The sequence below is a fragment of the Heliconius melpomene genome, chromosome 5, assembly GCF_056956725.1.
Source record: "Heliconius melpomene rosina isolate 202511_hmr_F chromosome 5, ASM5695672v1, whole genome shotgun sequence".
In the NCBI taxonomy this organism is placed as follows: Eukaryota; Metazoa; Arthropoda; class Insecta; order Lepidoptera; family Nymphalidae; genus Heliconius; species Heliconius melpomene.
The window spans coordinates 6,408,213-6,430,765 of record NC_140393.1 but is presented as its reverse complement, the minus strand read 5'-3'; the positions used below and the strand labels follow the sequence as shown (position 1 = coordinate 6,430,765).

The 22,553-nt window shown below is 30.0% G+C and overlaps 1 protein-coding gene across 5 annotated transcripts; it reads right to left on the bottom strand.

Moving 5' to 3' along the window:
• Positions 1–121: 121 nt before the first annotated feature.
• Pgant5 (polypeptide N-acetylgalactosaminyltransferase 5) lies at positions 122–21,827 on the bottom strand. 5 transcript variants are annotated; one of them, XM_085186037.1, is made up of 14 exons: positions 21,707–21,827; positions 21,214–21,455; positions 20,872–21,082; positions 20,054–20,183; positions 18,318–18,484; positions 16,929–17,093; positions 15,675–15,828; positions 9,595–9,772; positions 9,051–9,231; positions 4,838–4,977; positions 4,475–4,573; positions 4,121–4,255; positions 3,450–3,632; positions 122–3,124 (listed from the first exon to the last, which is right to left on the bottom strand). In XM_085186037.1, exons 2-13 carry the CDS (start codon positions 21,370–21,372, stop codon positions 3,474–3,476), a joined length of 1,878 nt encoding a protein of 625 aa, XP_085042163.1. In that variant the 5' UTR covers positions 21,373–21,455; positions 21,707–21,827; the 3' UTR covers positions 122–3,124; positions 3,450–3,473. The 5 variants fall into 5 exon arrangements, with proteins under 5 accessions (XP_085042163.1, XP_085042167.1, XP_085042164.1 ...); XM_085186041.1 differs by lacking the exon at positions 9,051–9,231 and adding an exon at positions 6,033–6,213; XM_085186038.1 differs by lacking the exon at positions 21,707–21,827 and adding an exon at positions 21,537–21,673.
• Positions 21,828–22,553: the final 726 nt, after the last annotated feature.

The window sequence follows — 22,553 nt, the reverse complement described above, 5'->3', positions numbered from 1 at the left end:
GAAGTTCTATACTATCCTTGTAATATTACTCATTAAAAATGTAATAGCCACTCGCACACCAAAATCTAATAAACAAAATAAATAAATATTATCACAGGATAGAATTAAATTAAAAACAAGATATCAGTCATTATATTTATTTTCAATTTATAAGTATTTTTCAATATATCTGTCTATTGGAATGATGAATGTGTCACATATAATACAAAATTAAACAAATTGAATTTGGCACCTACTCATTTTCAAAATTGTATAAAATAATATATACGAGATTCTGTTCTTAACAAATAAATGCTTTTTCGATGAGAACACCGACTGGACGAAAGTTTATATAAACTATTTACAATTACGAAAGAAAATGGATAAACCGGCTCTTACACATTCAACTGTTTTACAATTAACATTAGTAACACAATATTTGTATAGTTTTTGTGATGAAACATAACATGCCAATTAGTCTAAAATAGTCATTAATTAAATTATATTCATTTTATCATCTAAAAATATCTATTGATATGGTAGAAATATTAAATATCATTAAAATAAATAAAAAAAAATATGCCAATTCCGATATAAAATAAAATCACTAATTTGTTATAATTTAAAAATAAATAATTCGTCGCTGAACGGACAAAGGCCTCTTGTTTGAAATACTACTAATGTATACAATAAAATAAAATGTTTTAAAAATAAAGCATCCTGTATCACTGAGGTTATGAGAACAATAAATACATAGAGGTGTACTGATATAAACAATAAACAAGTTATTAATTTCAGCATAGTGTGTATAAAGCTCAAAATATAAAAATAGTTATAATAATATACAACGAAGTTGAAGTCTGTCCTATACACCTCAGGGTTACAATAACGCTTTATACAATATATCCATATAAAATAACGTACATCTATATATTTTCGTTGTGAGGGCTTGAAGTATTTAATAAAATTCAAATATGTCCTCAATATAAAAGCTTCAAGTGAATTTCAATTAAAATTATATCCATCAAACTACTACTATTCTACAGACGATATGCACTAAAATATATTATCAATTACTTGGTTCTTATCTGTAATATTAAAAATGACACGAGCTTATATTTTGAGACATTCATAAATTTAAGGCAACAGACGAAATGGAAATTATCGTTAAAACTGCGTGTTTACCATATCAAAGGGAAGGAACATACATAGTTAACATATCGTGAGTTTTATATGAGAAAATATTGAATTATTATAAATATTTTGTCACAGTTTTAACAATAATTCTTAAATTATTACTCAACTCCCCACTCGCAAACAAACAACAGTGTCTGAGCCGCAAGCAGCATAAATTCTTAATACAGAATTATATTAAATTTTAAAACTGGCAACATTATTTATTAAGTTGGCGATAACAATTATATAGCAATATGGGAGATAATATAGAGCTCGGATGTGTAATAGACATATAATATGTAACTAGTAATATGCAACTAAACCTATTTAACAATATTAATATAAGAATCTATAAAGTGTGTGTGAAAAAGGCAGTAGAAGAATTTCAGTTGTATAAAGAAATAAAAACTAGCACCGCCACAAATTACTAAATTTGAGCTATTAACATTTTGCTTAGACTGTTTATTGATTGAAAAAAAAAACTGTTTTAAAAAATTATGTACGAAAGTATAATTTATCTATTTGAATATTTAATAATGTGGCCAAAGTAGCAAAAGTTTAAGTAGCCGCTTTTAATTTCCTATTGCGGAAAAAGAAAATACAGAACTATATATTGTCTGTGGATTGACATTACATATGTACATTATTTTATAACACAGTTATTGATTTTATTTATGAAAATCATATAATATATACAGATCTACGCTAAAGCTACATAATTTGCGCGGCTTCGTATATAAGTGAGCATTCATATAAATAATCTCAACAAGCGAACGGTCATGGAGGGGAGTATTGCTATCAATTTACAACCGACAGTTCTAAAAGATTGAATCATTCAATATTTTCATAGAAAGTAACAGAAATAATCATTTTCGTCATAAATATAAATATGTAGGTAAGAAAATATCTAGATACTTGATTGGAGCAAAGTTTACACATACATTACAAAATAATCTCACAAGAGGGTTTATGAAACCAGTAATTTGTTAAAATCTTAATACAGCCCTATAATATGTCATATGGTGAGATTTGACAGATTATAAATGTGCTAAATATATGCAAGTTTAAGCAATTTTAAAATTATAAACAATTTACATAGTAGCAATTTTTTTTCTGAGTAATAAGGAAAATAATTTTCAGGGAAATATATATTGCGAATTGCACAAACATAAATAAATATTAACTTTTATCAATTAAAGATCATTTCTTTTAAGTTACATATCAAATTAGACATTAAATATATATTTCTATAAATTTAAAATTTTACATTACCATGTACTCACAACAATATGTATATCCCACTAGTAGGCCTTATAAATACTAAAAGATAGTAAAAAATATTATAATCTCAGTTCAATTCTTTAAGAAAGAGGTTATACGATATAATAGTCCCAATATATTTTAAAACTGGCGAGTATCTGTCAAATCTCCCCAAAACACAGGACATAGGGTAAACCTCAGTATTGCCCACTTATAGTGTTTGCTCCACTTAAGAAAAAAATCATAAATCATTTACTGTGCATCATTTAAATTCGGTTATAATTCTAAAACTAGATGGTTGTTATTTTTTAAGCAAAATTAGAATTGACATATTGGCAACACTTATAAGGAGTTACTTTAGAATAGAAATTTATTATATATTTCACTATTTTTGCAGGAATGCGACTAAATCATAGTAATAAGTTTTTAAGGTATTAGATATACTAGGTTTACCCTAATACATTAATTATACATTCAAAAACCTACGCTAAGTAAACTCCGAAAGACCAAACAAAATACACGACACAAGTTCGAGTTTGAGCAACGAGTGACTAAATTATATATAAGATAAGATGTATTGTCAACGATTCACAGGACCGTGTCGATAGTCTAATTAGAATAATGATATAAAATATCAGATATAGGAATAAGAAGTAAAACATTTTATCTAACGACAGAGGAAGACGTTTATGGTCTATCGTTGTCGAACCTGTAACAAAAAATAAGTTATGAGTATTATTTTTTTATTTAAAATTTGAAGTAAAAATATAAGTTCCTTAATAATTTATAGTATTTTATCTTTGTATAATATGATGAAGCTCTTAAGTAAGGATATAATTGTTTACGTACAAATGGACGAATAACTCAATATCACACTAACTGATTTCAATTATTCTTTTTTTATTGGAAAAGATACATTTCAATAGTTTAATGACAGTTTGGTTAGGTTACGATTATGGCAAAATTGGTCTTTTTTGTTAAAAATTATAATAATTTATTTTCTTTATAAAAGTGAAACTTAATGACTCGCTTACTTCTCCGCAGCGTTAAACGCCTTGCTAGCTGCGCTGGCGGCGCGCCTGCCACTTGAAGTCGACCTGCATGAGCCACTGCTGCCCGCGCGAGCGGTCGCAGGCGCGCAGCAGCGGCTTCCACACGTCCGCCGCCTCCGGCTTGTCGAGGCACATGCCCGTGTTCGTGTGTTTTATTGTGCGCGTCTACAATACATAGAAACTATATAAGAAATATTCTTTATTGCACTTTAAACATATAAGAATACACAAAATTAAAAGGTTTTTTTTATAGTTTGAAACCGATGACCATTTTATTCAATAAAATGGTCATCGGTTTCGATGAATATAAACGATAGAATTATCGTTTAATGTGCAAAATAAATTATGTTCTGTGTAGCACAACACTACAATACTAATTAAAAGTATATTTATTAAATTCCGAAATATATCAAATTAGAAGAACTCATCTTTTTTTTAAACTTCTATAACTAGTTCAAAGCAAGGTAAACAATATGACATGTATGAATTGAATAAAATTGGAATTCCAATACAGAAGATCTATTTTGGCTTCCCAGGTCCGACTTAAATGCACTGCTTGAAAAATACCTTGTCGATAACATAAAACAAAACATTTGGTACCTTAATTAAGCATGTTATCCGGTCTCTAGTAGAATAAGCAAGTGCAAATGTACCTTGGTGTCGTAGGTCCACTCCTGGTTGCCGCGCATGCCGTGACAGCGTATCAGCTTGATGGGTCCGCGCGGGTGCGCCGCGTCCAGGCAGTTGTCGTCCGACATTATTTGTTTACGCTTTGTGTACGCGAACACCTGGAGGAAACAAATATTTTTATACGAGGTATAAAATCCTCCGGGGGATCAAATACTTTAGCTCATAATAATATTTTTTTCTAGTTTATCCACAATATATGTGTGTTAGCGCCATAACAAACAATCTCTAAAATAGACAAAAGCAAGGATTATTTTAATTCTATTATAAGGCTATTATATAAATAATAAATTGCGACATTTTAGAAAATGTGTAATAACCTGATTTCCACCCATCCCATGGCAATATCCCATGCCGAGCGGCTGTCCCGCCTTCCCGCCGAGCGTGTCGAGACAGTTGGACGTTTCCGCGTTACGAATCTGAAAGTTATAAAAAATATAATCATATTTTAAATATAATAATTAACAGATTCATTACTAATCCTATATACATACTGTACTAATTGTATTTACGTTGGGATTTTATATGTTACATACAATAAAGCTATAATCATAAAAGCGGTTGTGGTCTAGGTTCCCAGGTTCCCTCTGCCTACCCAGCAATGTGCGGGTTACAGCGTGAAGCTAAAATTGATCAAAATTGTACGTATAAATATCAACAAAATAACGTTAGAATAAACTTACTTCTCCAAGATAATAATAATCCAGGGGCATCTGGCTCTCAGGATATATGTTCTCTAGATACCATCTGAAGCTTTTGCACTTTAGTCGTTCCCGCAGAGCTCTGCGCTCGCTGACGTCACCGACGGGCACATTTAATGCTCCTGTTCACGTTAAAATTATTAAATTGTTTAAAATAAATTCAAAATATTATATTAAATTAATGTTTAAGAAAATAAAAGTAGTTCTAGGCAAAAAATATTCGTAAACTTTCATATTCTACATTTACGAACGTTTAATTAAAATTTGTCAAAAAATACTTTTATTACCACAATAAAGAAAAAAAATGGATTTTGCCCAATAAATAATTAATAATATGAAAGTGTTAATATAAATGATATTATGATACTAGTAGTTATTGCGGCGGCATTTATAAGAAGCTGTTCAGCCCAATAGCATGAATAAAACACGTCACGTTAAAAAAAATGTTAGAACACCTTTGTTATTTAGTTAATATAAAAATAATATAAAACATACGTGCGAATATATAATTTTATATAAATAAGCCACTGTTTTTCTCTCTACCTTCACTACTTTCCATCTTAGGAGAATTATTAAAAAAAAGATATATTAATTAATTATTATTAACGAGTAAAAGCGCGACAAAAACAATGGTTTTCATTAGTGTTAAAACGCATAATGTCAATTGGAGGGCTGTATTAAAAAGTAAATATATTTTTATGTGCTATAATACAGTAAACTAGGTATGTAAACCATAAACTGATTTTTCAATCATAAAGTAAAATTAGAAAAGCAATATATTTAATCCTAAAATCGATCATTCGCGATATATTTTACTGTTAAAATTACATAATTAATATAAGATAGTTGTTTTAATGAGTTATTTCATAAAAAGTATTTCATTTATAATCTATAGACGATTTTATATTTGCTATTCAGATGTCAAACTTTTCTTTTTATTCTGCAGGTTTTTTTTTCATAAGATTACTCGCGACTGTTTCCGCTTCAAACGACCCGCGCGCCATTGACGGTTGACGATTAATTTTGGTTAATGTCTAATAAAATAGAGAATTCATCTCTTACTTACAATTTTATATAAGAAGGATCTCTCAAAAAAGAAAAACAAATTCAATTAAAATAAAAACTTGTAACAGCCCTCTAACTAACATAACACGCTCAATCACGCAACATCAAACACCTGGGTTAATATTGTAGTAGAAATGTTTCCAGTCGTCCAGCCACACCTCCGCGAGGCGGGCGTTGTTGTGGTTGACCACGCGGCCGGTCCCGCCCGGGAACGAGTACGGCGTGGTCTTGCGGAACACGTGCCCCACGTGGGAACACGGCGATATCTCGAGAGTGCCCCCGCACATCCATACCTGCCCCCGCCGTTATATTATTGCAACGGCAATTCGGCTTTTTGTTTACGGATATAATAGGGTAGGCAGAGGGAACCTAATTACCCTCACAGTATGGTTATAATAGTATAACGGATGTATGGTTGAAATGAGTCATTATATAAATATATTAAGATGTGAAAGAAAAATATTTTTTGTATCACTTTCTACAAAAGGTATTCGCTTCGAGGACAAAATTGGGCATACTTTAATTTTATATGGAATAGTCACTACTTTTTCTACACTTATAAAGCGATTATTTTTATAAGAATATTTCTTTCATATTATTCAATTCATAAAATACATAAATTTAACATACACGTGATACAATTTTACGCACGAACGATAGGAAAAATAACCAATTTAAAAAAATATTATTTCAAGAACTATAAATGAATTTGTGTAATGAAAATTGTCTTTACACAAATTCTATTTCTTTCTGTTTCTATTTCTTTTCGTTTTAGTTATAGTATTTATAACTATTTAACAGAATATATGAAGAATGTCAAATTTTAAAAATAATGATTGCCAATAAAAACTCTATTTGTTAGCCTTACCAAGGCCCGTATTAATACATCGCTCTCAAGTCTGAGATCGATCTTAAGTTGCCGTTTTCATAAATTATATATCTATGAACAAACTATGAACTTACTGAACCGATCAACTAGTTTTCTCAACCAAGAAAACCAGAAACGTCATTTACTTCCATACAATTTTATAGCATACAATAAACTTTTTAAATATCTGATATAAATAAATATCCGCATTTATCTTTAAGCCATATTGCCGTTGCAATTACTGTTACCCGAGTTATTTGTGGAACATTCACTACTGATAGCTGTTTATTACGCCTATGTTATAATTCATTAATAATACTTCAAAATATAATATTAGTTAAGCAAATGTTACACATAAATAAGATTTTACACAAATTATAAATAACATAAAATATAATAAATAGATATCAGTATAAAAATTAAGATATATCAGTAACAGGAAATCCCCAAAACGTCTTGAAATAAAATGTTAATATTATAATTATAATGATAATAACAATGAATAAAAACAAAATAAGTAATAACAGTTTAAAAGATCGACACAGCCATTTACTACTACAGTTGTGTAAATAATACCTAAATCTAATACAAATATAAATAATTAAAATATAAGAATAATAGAGAAATATAGGGTCATAGTTATAAATGGCAGTATCGAAAATAATATTAGATATTTAATTATTTATTTAAACTTATATAGATGGACGTGTACCAACATACGTGTGGGAATAAACATAAATACAACAATATCGACAACAATCCACAAAAATCCCATTATTCTATTAAGCCATGATATAAAAGTCATGGCAGATATATTTTTATATAACAAAACCTATATATAACCTATACTGTAAATACGGAATATATAATGTATATTATTTAATGAACAAAATAAATATAATAAATATTAATTTATTTTTAATTCTCAAATATCCCGAGATACGTAAGAGATGACGTGAAATTTGCACAATTGTTTTTGAGTTCGATGGTTAATTTCCATGACAAAGTTGTAATTACAAATAAAATGAAACCCATTATTCTTGAATAAACATATTTGTATAGAACAAGAAACTGTAATTAACAATCAGCACAATAGTCGTTTAACTTAATAGGCCTGTTTTGTGATATTTGAAAATATTGACGATATAACTGTTATAATCACACTGTATCACACACAGAGCAGGGTAGGCAGAGGGAACCTAGTGTCGAGACACTCTGTTCCCCATTTACCGCCGAATACCGAAAATATAACTGTTATAAAGTACATTAATATATCTGCCATGGCTGTAATTAAAAAAGAATTGCTGTGGGCAATAAACACACCATATAATAATCAAATCAATAATCGACCAAACTTCATTGCTTCTGCATTGAGAAGAAGCTAAGTGAACTGAAAATTATTAGGCAAAATAAAAGGAAAAGAAAAAAAATAAGCACAACTAAAACGAAGGCAATATTCTAAAATTTAAAAAAAAAACACAGAAACAACAGAAAACACAGATAAATAAATATAATTTAGTAGTGGCATGCGTAAGCGTTACGATTTTAGCCCGACCTCTGAGGCTTTCAGAGTCAGAGGCCGGACTGGCCTCGACAGAAAGACATTAAAAAAAAGGCATATGCAGCCGCAATGGTTAATGTCTGTTAGAAAGCCGACTCATGTTAATGACACGCTCACAAGATGAGGTTAAAGGTTATCCCAAGCCACAACAATACTTTATTAAAACTTCGCGAGTACTAACATTTTGCAATTGGTTCGAATTTAAATATTATAGTAAAAATAAAAACACGATAATTCTTTATAAGATAAACGCTATTTCCAAGACAGTCACCTAAAACGGGAGGTTTAATTAGAAACGTTATCATTTTATTAGGTCCGCATTAATTATTTGTGTACACAGTTGCTAGCTAATAAAAATTGTGAATGACATCAATGAAACACGTGACAAGGAAACTTTCAGATAACATTTTCAGATCCGTATCCGTAGATCTAAAAAATAGCCTAGGCACATCACTACTGTTAAATTCCACATGAGATTCAATTCATTCATACTAATGCAATCTTTTAAATAGGCTTGACTTGTTAGCGTTGTTTTTACAATTTTTACTGTAGCAGCAAACTTAGAAAAAAAATACAAAATTTTATCATAGACACGTGTACACAGACTTATCTATAAAAAAAAGACTTATCAACCTCAACCAACAAAAACAAAACCGCGAAACCAATGCAAAACATTACTATCCCGCAACAGGGTGTCGAACCTGGATTCATGGCGTAATAGAACTCTCCCCACTCGTCCATCCACACCTCGGCGACGCGCGCCGCGTTGTGCAGCACCACGTTCTGCACGCCGCCGGGGAACGAGTACGGGGACTTGTCGCGGAACACGTGCCCCACGTGCGAGCACGGGACTATCTCCAACCGACCGCCGCACTGCCATACCTTTGCACCCCCAAGGGTTTATTATTGAACCCCAATTCATATTCTAAATCATTTTGATATATCTGCTTCGAGCAACCTTTGTCTATGCTAAGTTTATTACTGTTAATTTTAAAAGTAATAAAATGAGCTTTTATTAAGCACACTAAGGCTTGCTATAAATATCAAAAATATATTTCAATGCTAAAAATAAATCTATACATTCTTAAACCATCTTACTTTTACAATATGGATGAAAAGTCTGCTACCAAGTGGATTTGCTACAAAAATGCACATGAAAAACGAATTACATTTTCACAAAAACAAAACAATATAAATAAATAAATAAAATATTATTCCTATATCCATATAATAAGTATACGATACCCGGAAGCTCATCTCCAAATTTTCTCCACCCCATATGTCCATCCCCTGGTCGTAGGAACCGATCTTGTAGAAGTAATCCTTGTCGATAGCGAACAGCCCGCCGGCCATTGTTGGTGTGCGCAAAGGAGCCGTGCGGTCTCCGCCACGACGGGACATTTCGCGTTCAGGTACCCGGTACCTGGCAAAGAAATAGCAGTTTAAAATTGAACTTCAGATCGCTTAGTTGATATAAATCTGTAATTTAGAAGATATGCTTAGTAATATGGTACCTGGCCTAGTTGTTGTAAAATAATCATGTCAAATATAAATTTGATTTTTTTCTGCTATCTGGTTTAATAAAGTGAGAGGTAAATTATTACGGCAAATAGTAGGCATTTTTAATTTAAACCTATTACAGAATTTATCTTTTGTCATTATATTCCAATTACATATAATGTTGTACTGTCAACATAGATACTATGATAGCTTGATTTCGTATAAGTTAGATTATAATATTTTTCTAATATCTAATTTATATATAACTAAAATACTTATCAAGCTCTTGTATCTACAAATATGAACATGTTTTCATATCACTGGCCGAGATGCTATTAGTAGATTTTGTAGTTATCTTTCTAAAAGGTTTGATGTTATGAATCAACTACGAAAATTAGTTATTTATTTTAACCTTCAGGATATCATTATTGAATAATATTGTAGGTAATACATAAATTATTTCGAATTGATATAAAATCATAAGACTTTTAGTCCATCACTCTTTTAACATAAGAATTATTGTTTTAGTTTGAATGTGTACCTAATTTTTTTTTAAAAATTGTACATATTAATATCTTAGTAAACGTAACTGACAATATAAGTACAACAGAGAGTAAGAAATAACAAAAATCACACAAACACTAAATAACAGGAAAAAGTTTTAAAAATCTAGTCACATACACTCCGATTTCTATTTGTATAAATATTTTTTTCCCTTTTGACGTAATCTTAAATAATCTACTAATACCTAGAGATCTTTCATATGCTTTAATATATTTAACATAATTCATCCATAAAACTAAAATAAATATTTTTTGCTTTAAACAGTCCAGTGGTATAGTTCTTTAAAAATTACAATCCATCCAATAACAAAAAAGTGTACACTCTTTTAACTGCTTTATAAACATTTATATCCTGCACATAGCAGGTTAGGCATAGGACCTGGGAACCTGAGAACCTGGGAACATAGTATTGAGATACTTCGTTCTCATTACGACACTTCCATTCTCTACTTTTCGTCAAATTCTGGCGGTATTCCATGTTAAGTGGCGGAGCTAAACGTCGCGCTTTGCCTCGTTCCTACATTTCTCATGAAAATTTGTTTTAATATAATAATTTAAAAAAACTAAACTAAATATAAAATAAAAATGTAAATAGGTTTACATTATTAAAAAACAATTAAAAAGCAATTATTATGTTGTGACTCTTAGTATTTTAAGTTAATAGCAATTTCAATGACATCATTTTAACATTACAGTACCTATCTATTGATTCAATGTGATAGCGAGGTTTTCTAACTAAATAGATATCTTAGTGTAGAATCGCGATAATAAATTAATTAATATATATAAATTATTATTACTGTTTTATAATAAAATAATACGTCACCCGTAAAAATGTACATGTAGACATAATGGCGATGTCTTATCTAGCGGTTGTACAAATTTACTCAAATAATAATGATAAAGGCAGTCGTGGCCAGTGCAACAGCGTCTGACTGGCTGTTGACGATAGAGTTTAGAATAGAACCCACTACCTTCAGGTTTTTGGTTGAATCCCCAATAGAGAATCATTCATTTTTTGTATTTTTTTCAAGAGCCACGCTCAGTTTGGCCATTAAACGAATTATATCTCGAAAATCTGACAGAAATTGGGGAAAGAAGCGTTAAGCTCTTAACTCGGTTTCCTGCGGGAAAACGCGTGAAGCTATTTTTTTTATAATCATAGCAAACAAAAACAACAATTGTTTACAACACGCATAGTCTCCGTATACATACGTATAAGTCTAGAAATATTAGATACTTGTAAAATAATCTGCTTTTGCATCCGTTACAGTTCAACAATAGAATCTATAATGATAAATGCGTAGGTAATTAAAAATAAACGTCACTACAAAGTTAGAATAAACATTCTAAAAATAATAATATTTACGTAGGTATAAGTATATAAGATTTGTTTTAATTTGTTGTCTTATCACTGTAATGAAATTATAAATATCTGTAATGTTGCTGGAGCTAATTGTATTTTAATTATTAAAATAATTATTAATAATTAGGATATAATGAGTCTCTATGCGAAGTTTAATATAGGTTGTAATAAAGAACTAGGCAGCCTGCATATCTACGGTCTCTACGTATAAATGGACATGTCAAAATATAAGTACCCATATAGAGAAAATAAAAAGAAAATTCGTCTTGCTTTTAAAATTTTGAAATAAAATTATAAATATAATATATACGTATAGTATATTACTACTATTATTTATGTTTATAATTTTATTTATTTAATTATTCGGTTCTCCCGTAAACCTTCTCATAACTTCTTCGACATGTTCTTTCTTCAACATATCATATATGTATATAATATTAAAAATGTATTTATTCACCCACCATTATATTTAGAAAGGAAAGGAAAGGAATTGTCTATGTTTATAGTCTACGTTAACAATTATGGACATTAAGAGTAGAATTATAAAACAGACAAACATAATAAAATTTAGATATAATACTCGTCATTACCATATCAATGAACTATATCATTTACATATTTGTAAGTAGGTAAATATTTAAATACCTACATAACAGATAAAATACGTATCGACTTTGATTTTTTTAAATTTAATTATCTGTAATGTAATCTTAATTTACTTATCTAAAACACTGTTGTAATAGATATGTGAAAACAAAACCAAGAGCGATCGTTCACGACGATAAATGTATTATCGAAAAATCACTTCAAACAACTCTGTATTTACCTTTAATCCGATAAATTTTCTGAGAAAATCGGTGTTTTGCTTTTAAAAATTAAAAGATAACAATTAATGCGTCAATAATTGTTATCAGAAAAGATGTGTAAATCGATACTATGGATGTTATTTTGACAATTCATTTTGTAAAAAGTACCTAATAATATTATACCGACGATGTCGATGGACCGACGAAATAGATAGAGGTTGGCGGGAAGCGGATGGGTCCGAAGAGCTGAGGATCGAGTGTGGTGGCGAGAATTGGAGAAGGCCTATGTCCAGCAGTCGACAAAAGATGGCTGCTGATGATGATGATGAATATTATAAAGCATGTGTACAATTATCTTATAAAAAAAAGTATTATAAATTATAATCACACTCTCGATTTCTTCACATTCTCTTTTGTTATTCAATTCAATTCCTCAATGAGTATAGTATAATTAAATATTTATGCGTTTATTTTATTCAATTTAATATGAAAACAGATAAAATTTTCAAATGTATAGTATGAGTTAGTAATTGTGGGAGAGGACAGATAATAAATAAAATCTAATATTAGCGTAGTTACGTCATCTCCCATTAATGTTATAGATCAAAAAAAGAAATGAAAGTAACCATAAGATTTTAAAGTATTATATCTAACAGTTAATTGATATATCTATCTATATAGAAGTATTGACAGTAATTTTAGTTAAGTGTTAGATAGGTTAAATCCTGATTAAATATATGTAGTGTCTACCGGTTAACTGGACCAAGAGTCAGACGCAAAAGGTATTATTGCTTCAAACGGTTCTCAAAGCGAGGAAGTTCACCGTTTTAACTACCGTCCTTACCGTTTAAGTATCTATTTTGAAATATATATTTAAAAGTGACATAAACATTTATAATAAGAGATTATAAAATAATTATTATTATTTTTGATACGAAACAAATCATTTAAATTAAATATGTGTTTTTATTTTTTTTAATGTATATAGGTATACTATGTATGTGAAAATCAAATCAAATCACGCTGTATCCCGCACACAGCAGGATAAGCAGAGGGAACCTAGTATTAAAACACTCCGTTCCCCACTTTCCGCCGTATTTTGAAGACATTGCGTGTTAAGTGGCGGATATGTATGTTTTTTGTACATATGTATGTTTTTTGTACATATGTATGTTTTTTGTACATATGTGTGTATTTTATACATATTCGTATTAGATTTCATTTCTAAACAGTTCAACTTGACCTGCATGTATGCCGAGAACAATAGACGGCAAACAAAACAATCTCGTGCCCACTTCACTTGAATTAGGCACTGTAAAGCCATACAGCTTTTCGTTTTTAATAATTTTTACTATTCCTTACAAAAATCGGAAAAAAAATGTATGTGAAAATAATCGTTCGTATAAATTTGCTGTAAAATAAATCATAATTGACCTAAACGCTTTTTTTAAATATTTTAAACATAAATCAATAGAGCTTACAATGCTAGAAACATTATATAAAATATTACGGCGAAATTTAAATAAGCTCCTACAGGTACTATCGAAACTATAGGAATATATATTTTTTAAAGAGGTATGATGATTAATAAAATGAGGAGCGGAGTGTTTAACACTATGTTCCCTCAGCCTATCCTGCTGTGTGCGGGATACAGCGTGAAGTTGATTTATTTTATGGTAATTAAAAAGTATTATTCCCTTGACGCTAGCTGTACTTGGACTACATAACAAGATGAGAGAACAATGGTGGAGGGATTTATGCAAGCAGAACAATCTTAGCCAGAATCATTCAACCTTAGTGGATATACCATAACTAAATAAAATATTATAGTAATATATAAACAAGTCTCTCTTATAGAATATGAAATTTTTTATTGTATTTAAATATTCTTTTTTTTAACTTCACGCTGAATCCCGCACATAGCAGTGTAGGCAGAGGGAACTTAGTGTTAAGACACTCCGTTCCCCACTTTCTGCCGAATTCTGGAGGCATTGCGTGTTGAGGGGCAGAACCAGGGGCGGGGCGTACACCAAAGCGAAGAAATAGAAATATAAACGTAAATGTTTCAAATACACATGTAATTTTAAAATGGTAAATACAAATACACATATCGCATAGATAAAGGTATGCAGTAACATGCTTCCAAAGTTACGCCACTATGGCAACAGCTCATTAACATTAAGTTTGTAGAGGCATCAGTCACACGCTTACTCACTACTCTAAACGCAAGAGGTTATGTGTTCGATTCCCATTTGAAGAAATGAAACATTTAATATTTTTTGTAATGAGCTGATTTCAATAAAACTAAGACTAAATGTTAAGGGAAGTTTGCCAAAATACAATAGTGGTAAGGTTAGACGTTTCCGAGATTAGTGTACCCAAAAGCACAGACAAGCCCACAAGCAGACAAAATTAAAAAAAAATAATTCTTTTGCGTTTTGTAACTTTGATAAATGCCTCCGCTAATAAAAATTCTCATGCATCTTCCATGTACAGACATCGATCAGTTACAATTTTATTATATGTATACTCGTATAGGCAATGCAATAACAATATAATAAACAATTCTATTCAATAGTCCTAAAAAATTGGCATGTATAATGTTTTAAACACGAATTCAAAACTAATAGCATGTATGTAAATATTATTACGTAAAAAAACACATTTCCCTGTCATTATATCTACAGCATAAAACCATTCACCCACGAATAGTAATTAAAAACTTAATACAATGAGATTGCCGCCATTGTGGTACCATTGGGATCTTACCAACTACAATAATTAATAATCATTAATGGGTTCAAATCTACTTTGAATTACAATACGAAGTGATGAACACACGTTTAATATTATTGCACAATAGTTTAGAGATTGTTGAATAAATTATAGGGCGTAGAAAGTAGGGGGGCCGAAACCGTGCCCACGCCCAAAATTTTACTAACTTTGCCCCGAAAAATAAAAAAAACAACATTTGCACGAACATATTATTTTCTAAATGCCTAACTATATAAAAAACAAAACGTTATACATTATTAAATTATATTAACGTCATATAAACCTGCTAAAAAAATATAATATCAATGCACTTACCATCTAAAATTCAATTTCCAATTGAATCCACCCCACGTCATGTCAGAAGCTTGTATGTATTCGAAGGTGGTGTCCGATATGACGTCGATGATCGGACACACCACTGTGCTCCTGTCTTCTACTATCCTCGCTAGTAACGGTTCCAGCCATCCCTCTGGTAAATACAAATTAATGTTAATATCATTCGAATAGTATTAAAATAAATTAAATAAATGATATAAAAGAAAATATCAGTAAAGTGTACAAAAGTATATCACAGAAAATAATTATTACAAGTTTGTACTCACAGGAGCACAAACGACTGTAACCGCGATAAGTTGTGGGTTCGATTCCTACTCCAGCAAATGAAATATTTTATAATAGTTCATTGCTTGCATTTGCTTGAAATATTAATATGGCAAAATATACCTAAAAACCTATATTTATGTTTTATGTAGCTATAATTGCTATAACTACTTATTATAAAAAATCTAGAGACCCTTTAACCAGCTATGTTTTGAAATAGGAAACCAAGTACATATTGCATAAACATACATATAAACAATGGCAGATATCCTGATGTAAAATATTATACCTATATCCTAGTTTAGATGAAAAGTGAATGGTGCCTTCACTACTAAATATCGTAGAAACAAAAGTCTTTCTCTAACTTACAAAATTATTAAGACTAAAACTAAAATAGATAGATACTTAAAATAGATCTACAAAGATATCTAACTATTCTCTTATCAATATAATATAATGAACTTGAATATAATAACATTGAAGGTAATATAAGATATACAAAAAAATGGAAAACGAACAGGAAATTCACGGCCGATAAGCGTCACGCCCCTCTATAACATAATATCTAGTTCCTACGACCTAACTGTAGCCTAAGTTTTATTATTCTATAATTTTCTGAAATCAAACCTAACAGCAATAAATTTTAACAGCGATTTCAAGCCAAGTTATATAACAATTGAACGCTATGATTGCTAGTTCTCTTCCCAATCGTGGCAATGTTTTCTATTTAAAACAATTTCTATAATAATATAGCTTGGGTCCACGAAAAATAAAGAGCTGATTGTCTTATCAATAAGCTATCTTTATCTAAAGCGAATGTGTCGCTATTTAATAAAAAAACAAATCCCTAGACCTTCTACATATGTATTTTTAGCGTTTCAACTAACTAAAATGTAAATAAAAAGCAAAAAAAGTATTTAAAAAAAACAGCACAATAACAGTTATCAAGATAAACAAAGTAAATCTTACCAGTACATTCACAGTGTGCGTCCAAAAACGTGATAACGTCGCCTTTCACATGTTTAGCGCCCAGGAGTCTGGCGCGAATGAGTCCCGAACGATTCTCCGTACGGAAGAGGCGGGTCGGGACCGGAAGTGACTTTATATACTCCTCTAGCTTTTTGCCTAGGTGTTCTATATCGAAAAATAACGCAAAATTATATTTAAATAATATACCACCGAAAAAATATAGTAAAATCAATCGATTATTCGATACAAAGTTTAATTTAATCATTCATATGTTATAATGTTAACCAAATAAGTTCACGGTGTTTTGCGTAATATTTATTCAATTGAAAAAATCAACATGTTTTCGATCATGCGAATTATTATAATTATATTTTTTTCTTTATTTGTATTCCGTACGTAGAAGGGTCGATCGAGGGTGTCTAATGTTAAGTGTTAAGATACTCCGCTCTCTTCTTTTCATCAAATGCAGAAAACATCGCGTGTTGAGTGGCGGAACTCACCTTGACATCAAAGTGCACAAATGACAATATTAAATATTTCCTCGAATGGGAATCGAACCCACATCCTGTCGCGTTTACAATCACACGTCTGCGCCGCGACTACCCTCAATTTCAATAATAACGACATTATAAAATTACACTTAATAAAAAAATGAAATCATAAGTATAAGTAATATATCTAAAAAGCATATAAACATAATACAAGAACAAGTACAATATATATATATATATATGTTTTATATTCAAACCCCAACGTATTGCAGTCACTGACCCAGAAATTCGCAAAGGTCAAGATACTTCTATTCTACATACATTTTAAAAGACGTCTAACCTCAATTTGCGCTTAAGAGTGTGCCGTGTTTTATGTTAGAATATTTTTTTCACATACTGAAGATTAATAAAACATTGCAAATATGTAAATAAATATTTTTTTTCAGTTATAATTTAGAGTGTTAATAATAATAAACGCTTGAATAAGATAGTGTTAAATTAATGTCATACTGTTAACTCGTTAATAATAATTAATATTTGTTATAATCTAATCGTCTCTTAAAAGAAAACGAAAATAAATAATTTATATTACTCATAATGATTTTTTTTTTATTTGAGAAGAACATCTGGAAAATAATTAATTTATTCGTACCTTTTCCATATATTTGGAAATATGTTATCACAATGTAAAAAATATAAAAAATAAAGCCACAAAACTACAGAAAGCCAAAATATTGCGAAAAAAGTCTTTTTACATTTTATCTTTTTAAGAAATTATATTGATTATGTTTCCAATTCTTAAAAAATACAATCATTTTAATAAATTTATATAGCGAAAATAAAAAAATATATATTATTTTACAAAATTACCTGAAACAAAACAACAAAACCACAATACCTTTTTCACTAGCGTCGTCCACAAGAATGATCTCCTTCAACAGCGGTCGAGGCGAGCGGTTTATAGTACTCCATATTGTTCGGATCAACGTTGTCCACGCTTCATTGTGGAACACTATGACTACGCTGGTCGTTGGTAGCAGCTCTGGGTAGTGTTTCTCTTTACATCTAATGTGGGGAAATATTTATGTATATTTTTGGAATTATATATTTTGGAATATTAACTAAACGAATACTTAAAAAGTAAGGAACGGAAATGTCCTAATGGAAACGTGTCTTAGCACTAGGTTCCCAAGTTCCCTCTAACTACCCTGCTGTGTACGTAATATAGAGGAGCTAAAAAACAAATAATTTAAAGTTTTCAGTAATTTTCGGCAATATATAATTTTAAGCATTTTTAAACTTAGGTACATTTTCGAGTAGGTACATACGTACTGATATAATTTTAAGAAGATTTAGAGTTACGTTTAAAAACTTGCTGGTTTTAAGTTTCACCACTAAAAAACTTATATTGGACTAACAATTTAGTACTTATATAAATAAAAAAACTTTCTGTAATTAAAACTTTAATTTTAAATAAATTAAAAGTAACCTAATTACTTTTAATTTAAGAGAAAAAGAAAGATATTCTAAGTAAAATTCTTATGGTCATCGTAGATAAGTTGTACCTACTCGACATAAGACGACTTGACCTAAACGGCTCGCAAATGCATTTCTATATAATTTAACGCATGTTCTCCACTGCAAGCGATGCTATTTTATTATTAGCTGTGTATAGCAATGTATTTCGTAAATAATTACGACAGTGTTTAAGTATTTTTTTTATTTCCTAGTCTGGTAAGACAAAATACGGTAATATCTCGAAAGATAAACGAAAATTAGAAAATCAGATTTCTTAGCAGTAGGCGTTATCTGCTTTTCCCATTAAATAATGAAGATGCGAGAAGATAAAAGTAACGAAAGTAACATATAAATTTAAGTATTATTAACTCATGAAACTTCTCACATGAAATCATCCAATTGAACGCATATAAAACATAAAATTCGCGGTTAATTATTGCTATTTGATAGTTCCAACTAATTTCAACATTATAAAATAAAATAATCTAAATATACTTCACACCATTACAAATAAAGCGAGTAAATAAATAATGCGCATGGAAATATTCTACATATGGCGTGTAATTTAAATGGATTTACAAACGCGCCCATGATTTGTTTTAAATAAAATATGTTTTTATTACCAACGTAAAGTTTTTATATACAATTGGTTACACAGGTGTAATTGCTTATTTAAAAACTGAATAGGAATATTACATTATAAGGTGTTACTACTTAGTAGCATATAAAAATATTATTGTTAATAAACAACAACTTATTAAAAATGCAATAAAATATATGAGTTAAAAGCCAATTAACTATTAATGTATGAAACTATTATCACAGCCGTTTATGTGTCTAAACAAATGATACGATAAATTAGCGATTCATTCGCGGCTTCGCCCGCTTGTACTACACAATTAATAATTTTCTCATCTGAATTACTTTCGTTATTTAATAACATTTTCTAATATAAAACACAACATTTGAGTTTGACATAATATTTTAATTTATGAATCAATTCAAATAAGACTTACAAAATACAACAGTAAAAACTACTTTAAATTGATTAAACCGTTTCTAAAATAAGCATGAACAAACACACACAAAAACAGACAAAAATTTTAAATAACTTACTTTTCAAATCTAACATCCGTGAGGGACCTATTAAGTGAGATCATGTCGCTTGCCAACAAATTGAACTGATTCTCTTGGAACTTGTCCAACATAAGCTTCTCTTGTTCTATTGGAATGTTTACCGCTTTACCTGAAATTTTATATTGTTGTAGAATCTTTTGTACAGTAAAAAAAATATCTTTTACAAATAAATCTTTTCCTATAAATAGCAGGATAGGCATTAGGAACCTAGTGTCTTAGCACTTTTTTCACCATAACCAACTGAATTACGAGATTGTATGTTTAATCTTAATAATAATAATGTCCACAATAGCTTCTCATAATTTTTCATAAAGTAAACAATTGCATCCATTTTGTATAAATATATAATGTTGTATTCAAATACTTAGATACAATTACATCATTGGAATAAATATTTATAAAAAAATATATATTTAATAAATAATCAATAGACTTAGCTTTAGCCTGCACTTGCTTGTTTGTAATATAATTTCAAATTTACTAGTTTAAGAACCTGAGAAATGAAAGCAAAAGCCTTGTCACAATGACTCACTGAGTTAACACTGTAGGCTGTTCATTTTATATTTAAATTATATAACCAGTCAACAGATAAGGTGCATGTTGAGTATGAAATCAAATATTTGTCTTTAAAATAATAATGTCAAGTGCATTTTCAAATCATTTTAAGATATCAATTATGTACAAAACATTAATTATCATATAAATATATTAAATGAAATTAGTATAAGCATTATTACCATATATATTAATTAAAATAAATGCTAAATGCTTATTTAAATTTGAGACAAACAACTTACCCATTTCGCCAGGAGAGTCTCCATCTGGCTTAACAGGTGGCACAGTTAACCATCTTTTTAACCTAGACTTAGGGTATGGGGGCAAAAAGAGTCCATCATCCCCTAAATCATGATGTAATTCATTCTCTTCTATATTAGTATCTTCATCATTTATATCCTTTTGTAGTGCAGCAGCTATTGCCGCTTTTTTGCCTCTAAACTCCATATTATTCTAGGTAAAACGTAAACAATAAGTAATAAAAGAGATAATGATGCAGTAAGCAGAAATTATAAATGATTTAAAATTGTTACACATAATAAAATTGAAGAGGAAGCATAAGGTATAATTATTCTTGAACTTACTTGTACAACATATTCATTATTCTCATTCTTATTTTTATTGCAACCATCTCCAAAACATTCAGAATAAAAAGCCAATAAAGCCACATCAACCATCAACCACACAAGAGATGTCAGTAGGATTATGCGGCATGTGTGGATCCTTATTTTGCTTCTTAACATTTTAAGTAAATAATAAAACGCCAAGTATAGTTTTTCTAATGCCACATGTCAATTTAACACACGATTGCCTACTTTAAGTAGACCTGTAACAACAAAGGTATAAAAGAAATTTATTAAATGCTACCCACTTAAATTATATATTTGAATAGATATTTTCATTGTACTTTTATAATGCATAGAATATCAATATTAGTCGCATTTTATTCACAAATAAAAGAAATGGGCTCCCGGACCCTTATTTAAAATTTATGAACTGACATCATAATAATTTTCAATTCTTATAGGCGCCACTTTAGTAAATATAAATTAAATTCAGCAAGCAGAGCAAACTCACGCGATATGTATTTAAAATAATTCGGTAATTATTCGATTAAATTAACATTTGGGCTAGCTACCGACAATCTCCAAACGTATACGCACGTATACCTACTATACGTCAAACTTTCTAGTTTCTATCAAGATTCCAGAGTGCCGTGTCCTCAATAAATCGGATACGCTTTTTTAATATTTGATTATAATTAAGATTCATATTAAAAAAAAATAATTGTTTATTTGTTTTATAAATAATTAATGAGCTTATAATTTGATAGAAATAAAAATAAGTAAAAAATATTTTTAATATACGAAGTCATTTTTAGTATCATAACATTTTTCATTTGATAACACGCTTACACGCTTGCCAAGACTTGCCAAGCGTCCACTTGCGTAGACGGATTGTACGCGTATTGTATAAGACTAGGAATTGTATAGGGTCCAGGTTCAGCCTCATATGGAGTACTGCTCTCGTCTATGGGCTGGTATACCCCGGTATCAGCTTGACCCATTTGATCGCGTACAAAAAAATAAGTAAATTCACTCATTCATCGTGAGTTTCTTTTTGATCACGATTCCCAGGTACATGACTTCGGTCTTCCATTTCACCTGCTAATTCTCAAGGATCAAGGGAAGAGGGCTTCGTTTCAGCGATCAAAACGTTACGGCTTGCCTCAGTGGAGACATTAAAAATTAGATTCAGTGTCTGTTGGAATTTGTAAGCGACGTGGACGAGTTTCACCGAAGTTGTTACCAGGGCTTTATTATCGGTGTATAACGCTAGGGTTGCTCCATTGATTGTCGGTCACTTGTGTAGATAAAGTACAAAACAGGGGACAATGTGGTTCTCTAAGCTACTCCTATATATG

What these genes read in the sequence shown, in the direction of transcription:
- Pgant5 (XM_085186037.1), bottom strand. Translation starts at nt 21,372, where the DNA reads ATGTTAAGAAGCAAAATAAGGATCCACACATGCCGCATAATCCTACTG. An exon ending in CGCACACTGTGAATGTACTG is followed by an intron (nt 15,829 to 16,928) that starts GTAAGATTTACT and finishes TGTATTTACCAG; the next exon opens with AGGGATGGCTGGAACCGTTA. An exon ending in CTATTACGCCATGAATCCAG is followed by an intron (nt 4,978 to 9,050) that starts GTTCGACACCCT and finishes TAACGTGAACAG; the next exon opens with GAGCATTAAATGTGCCCGTC.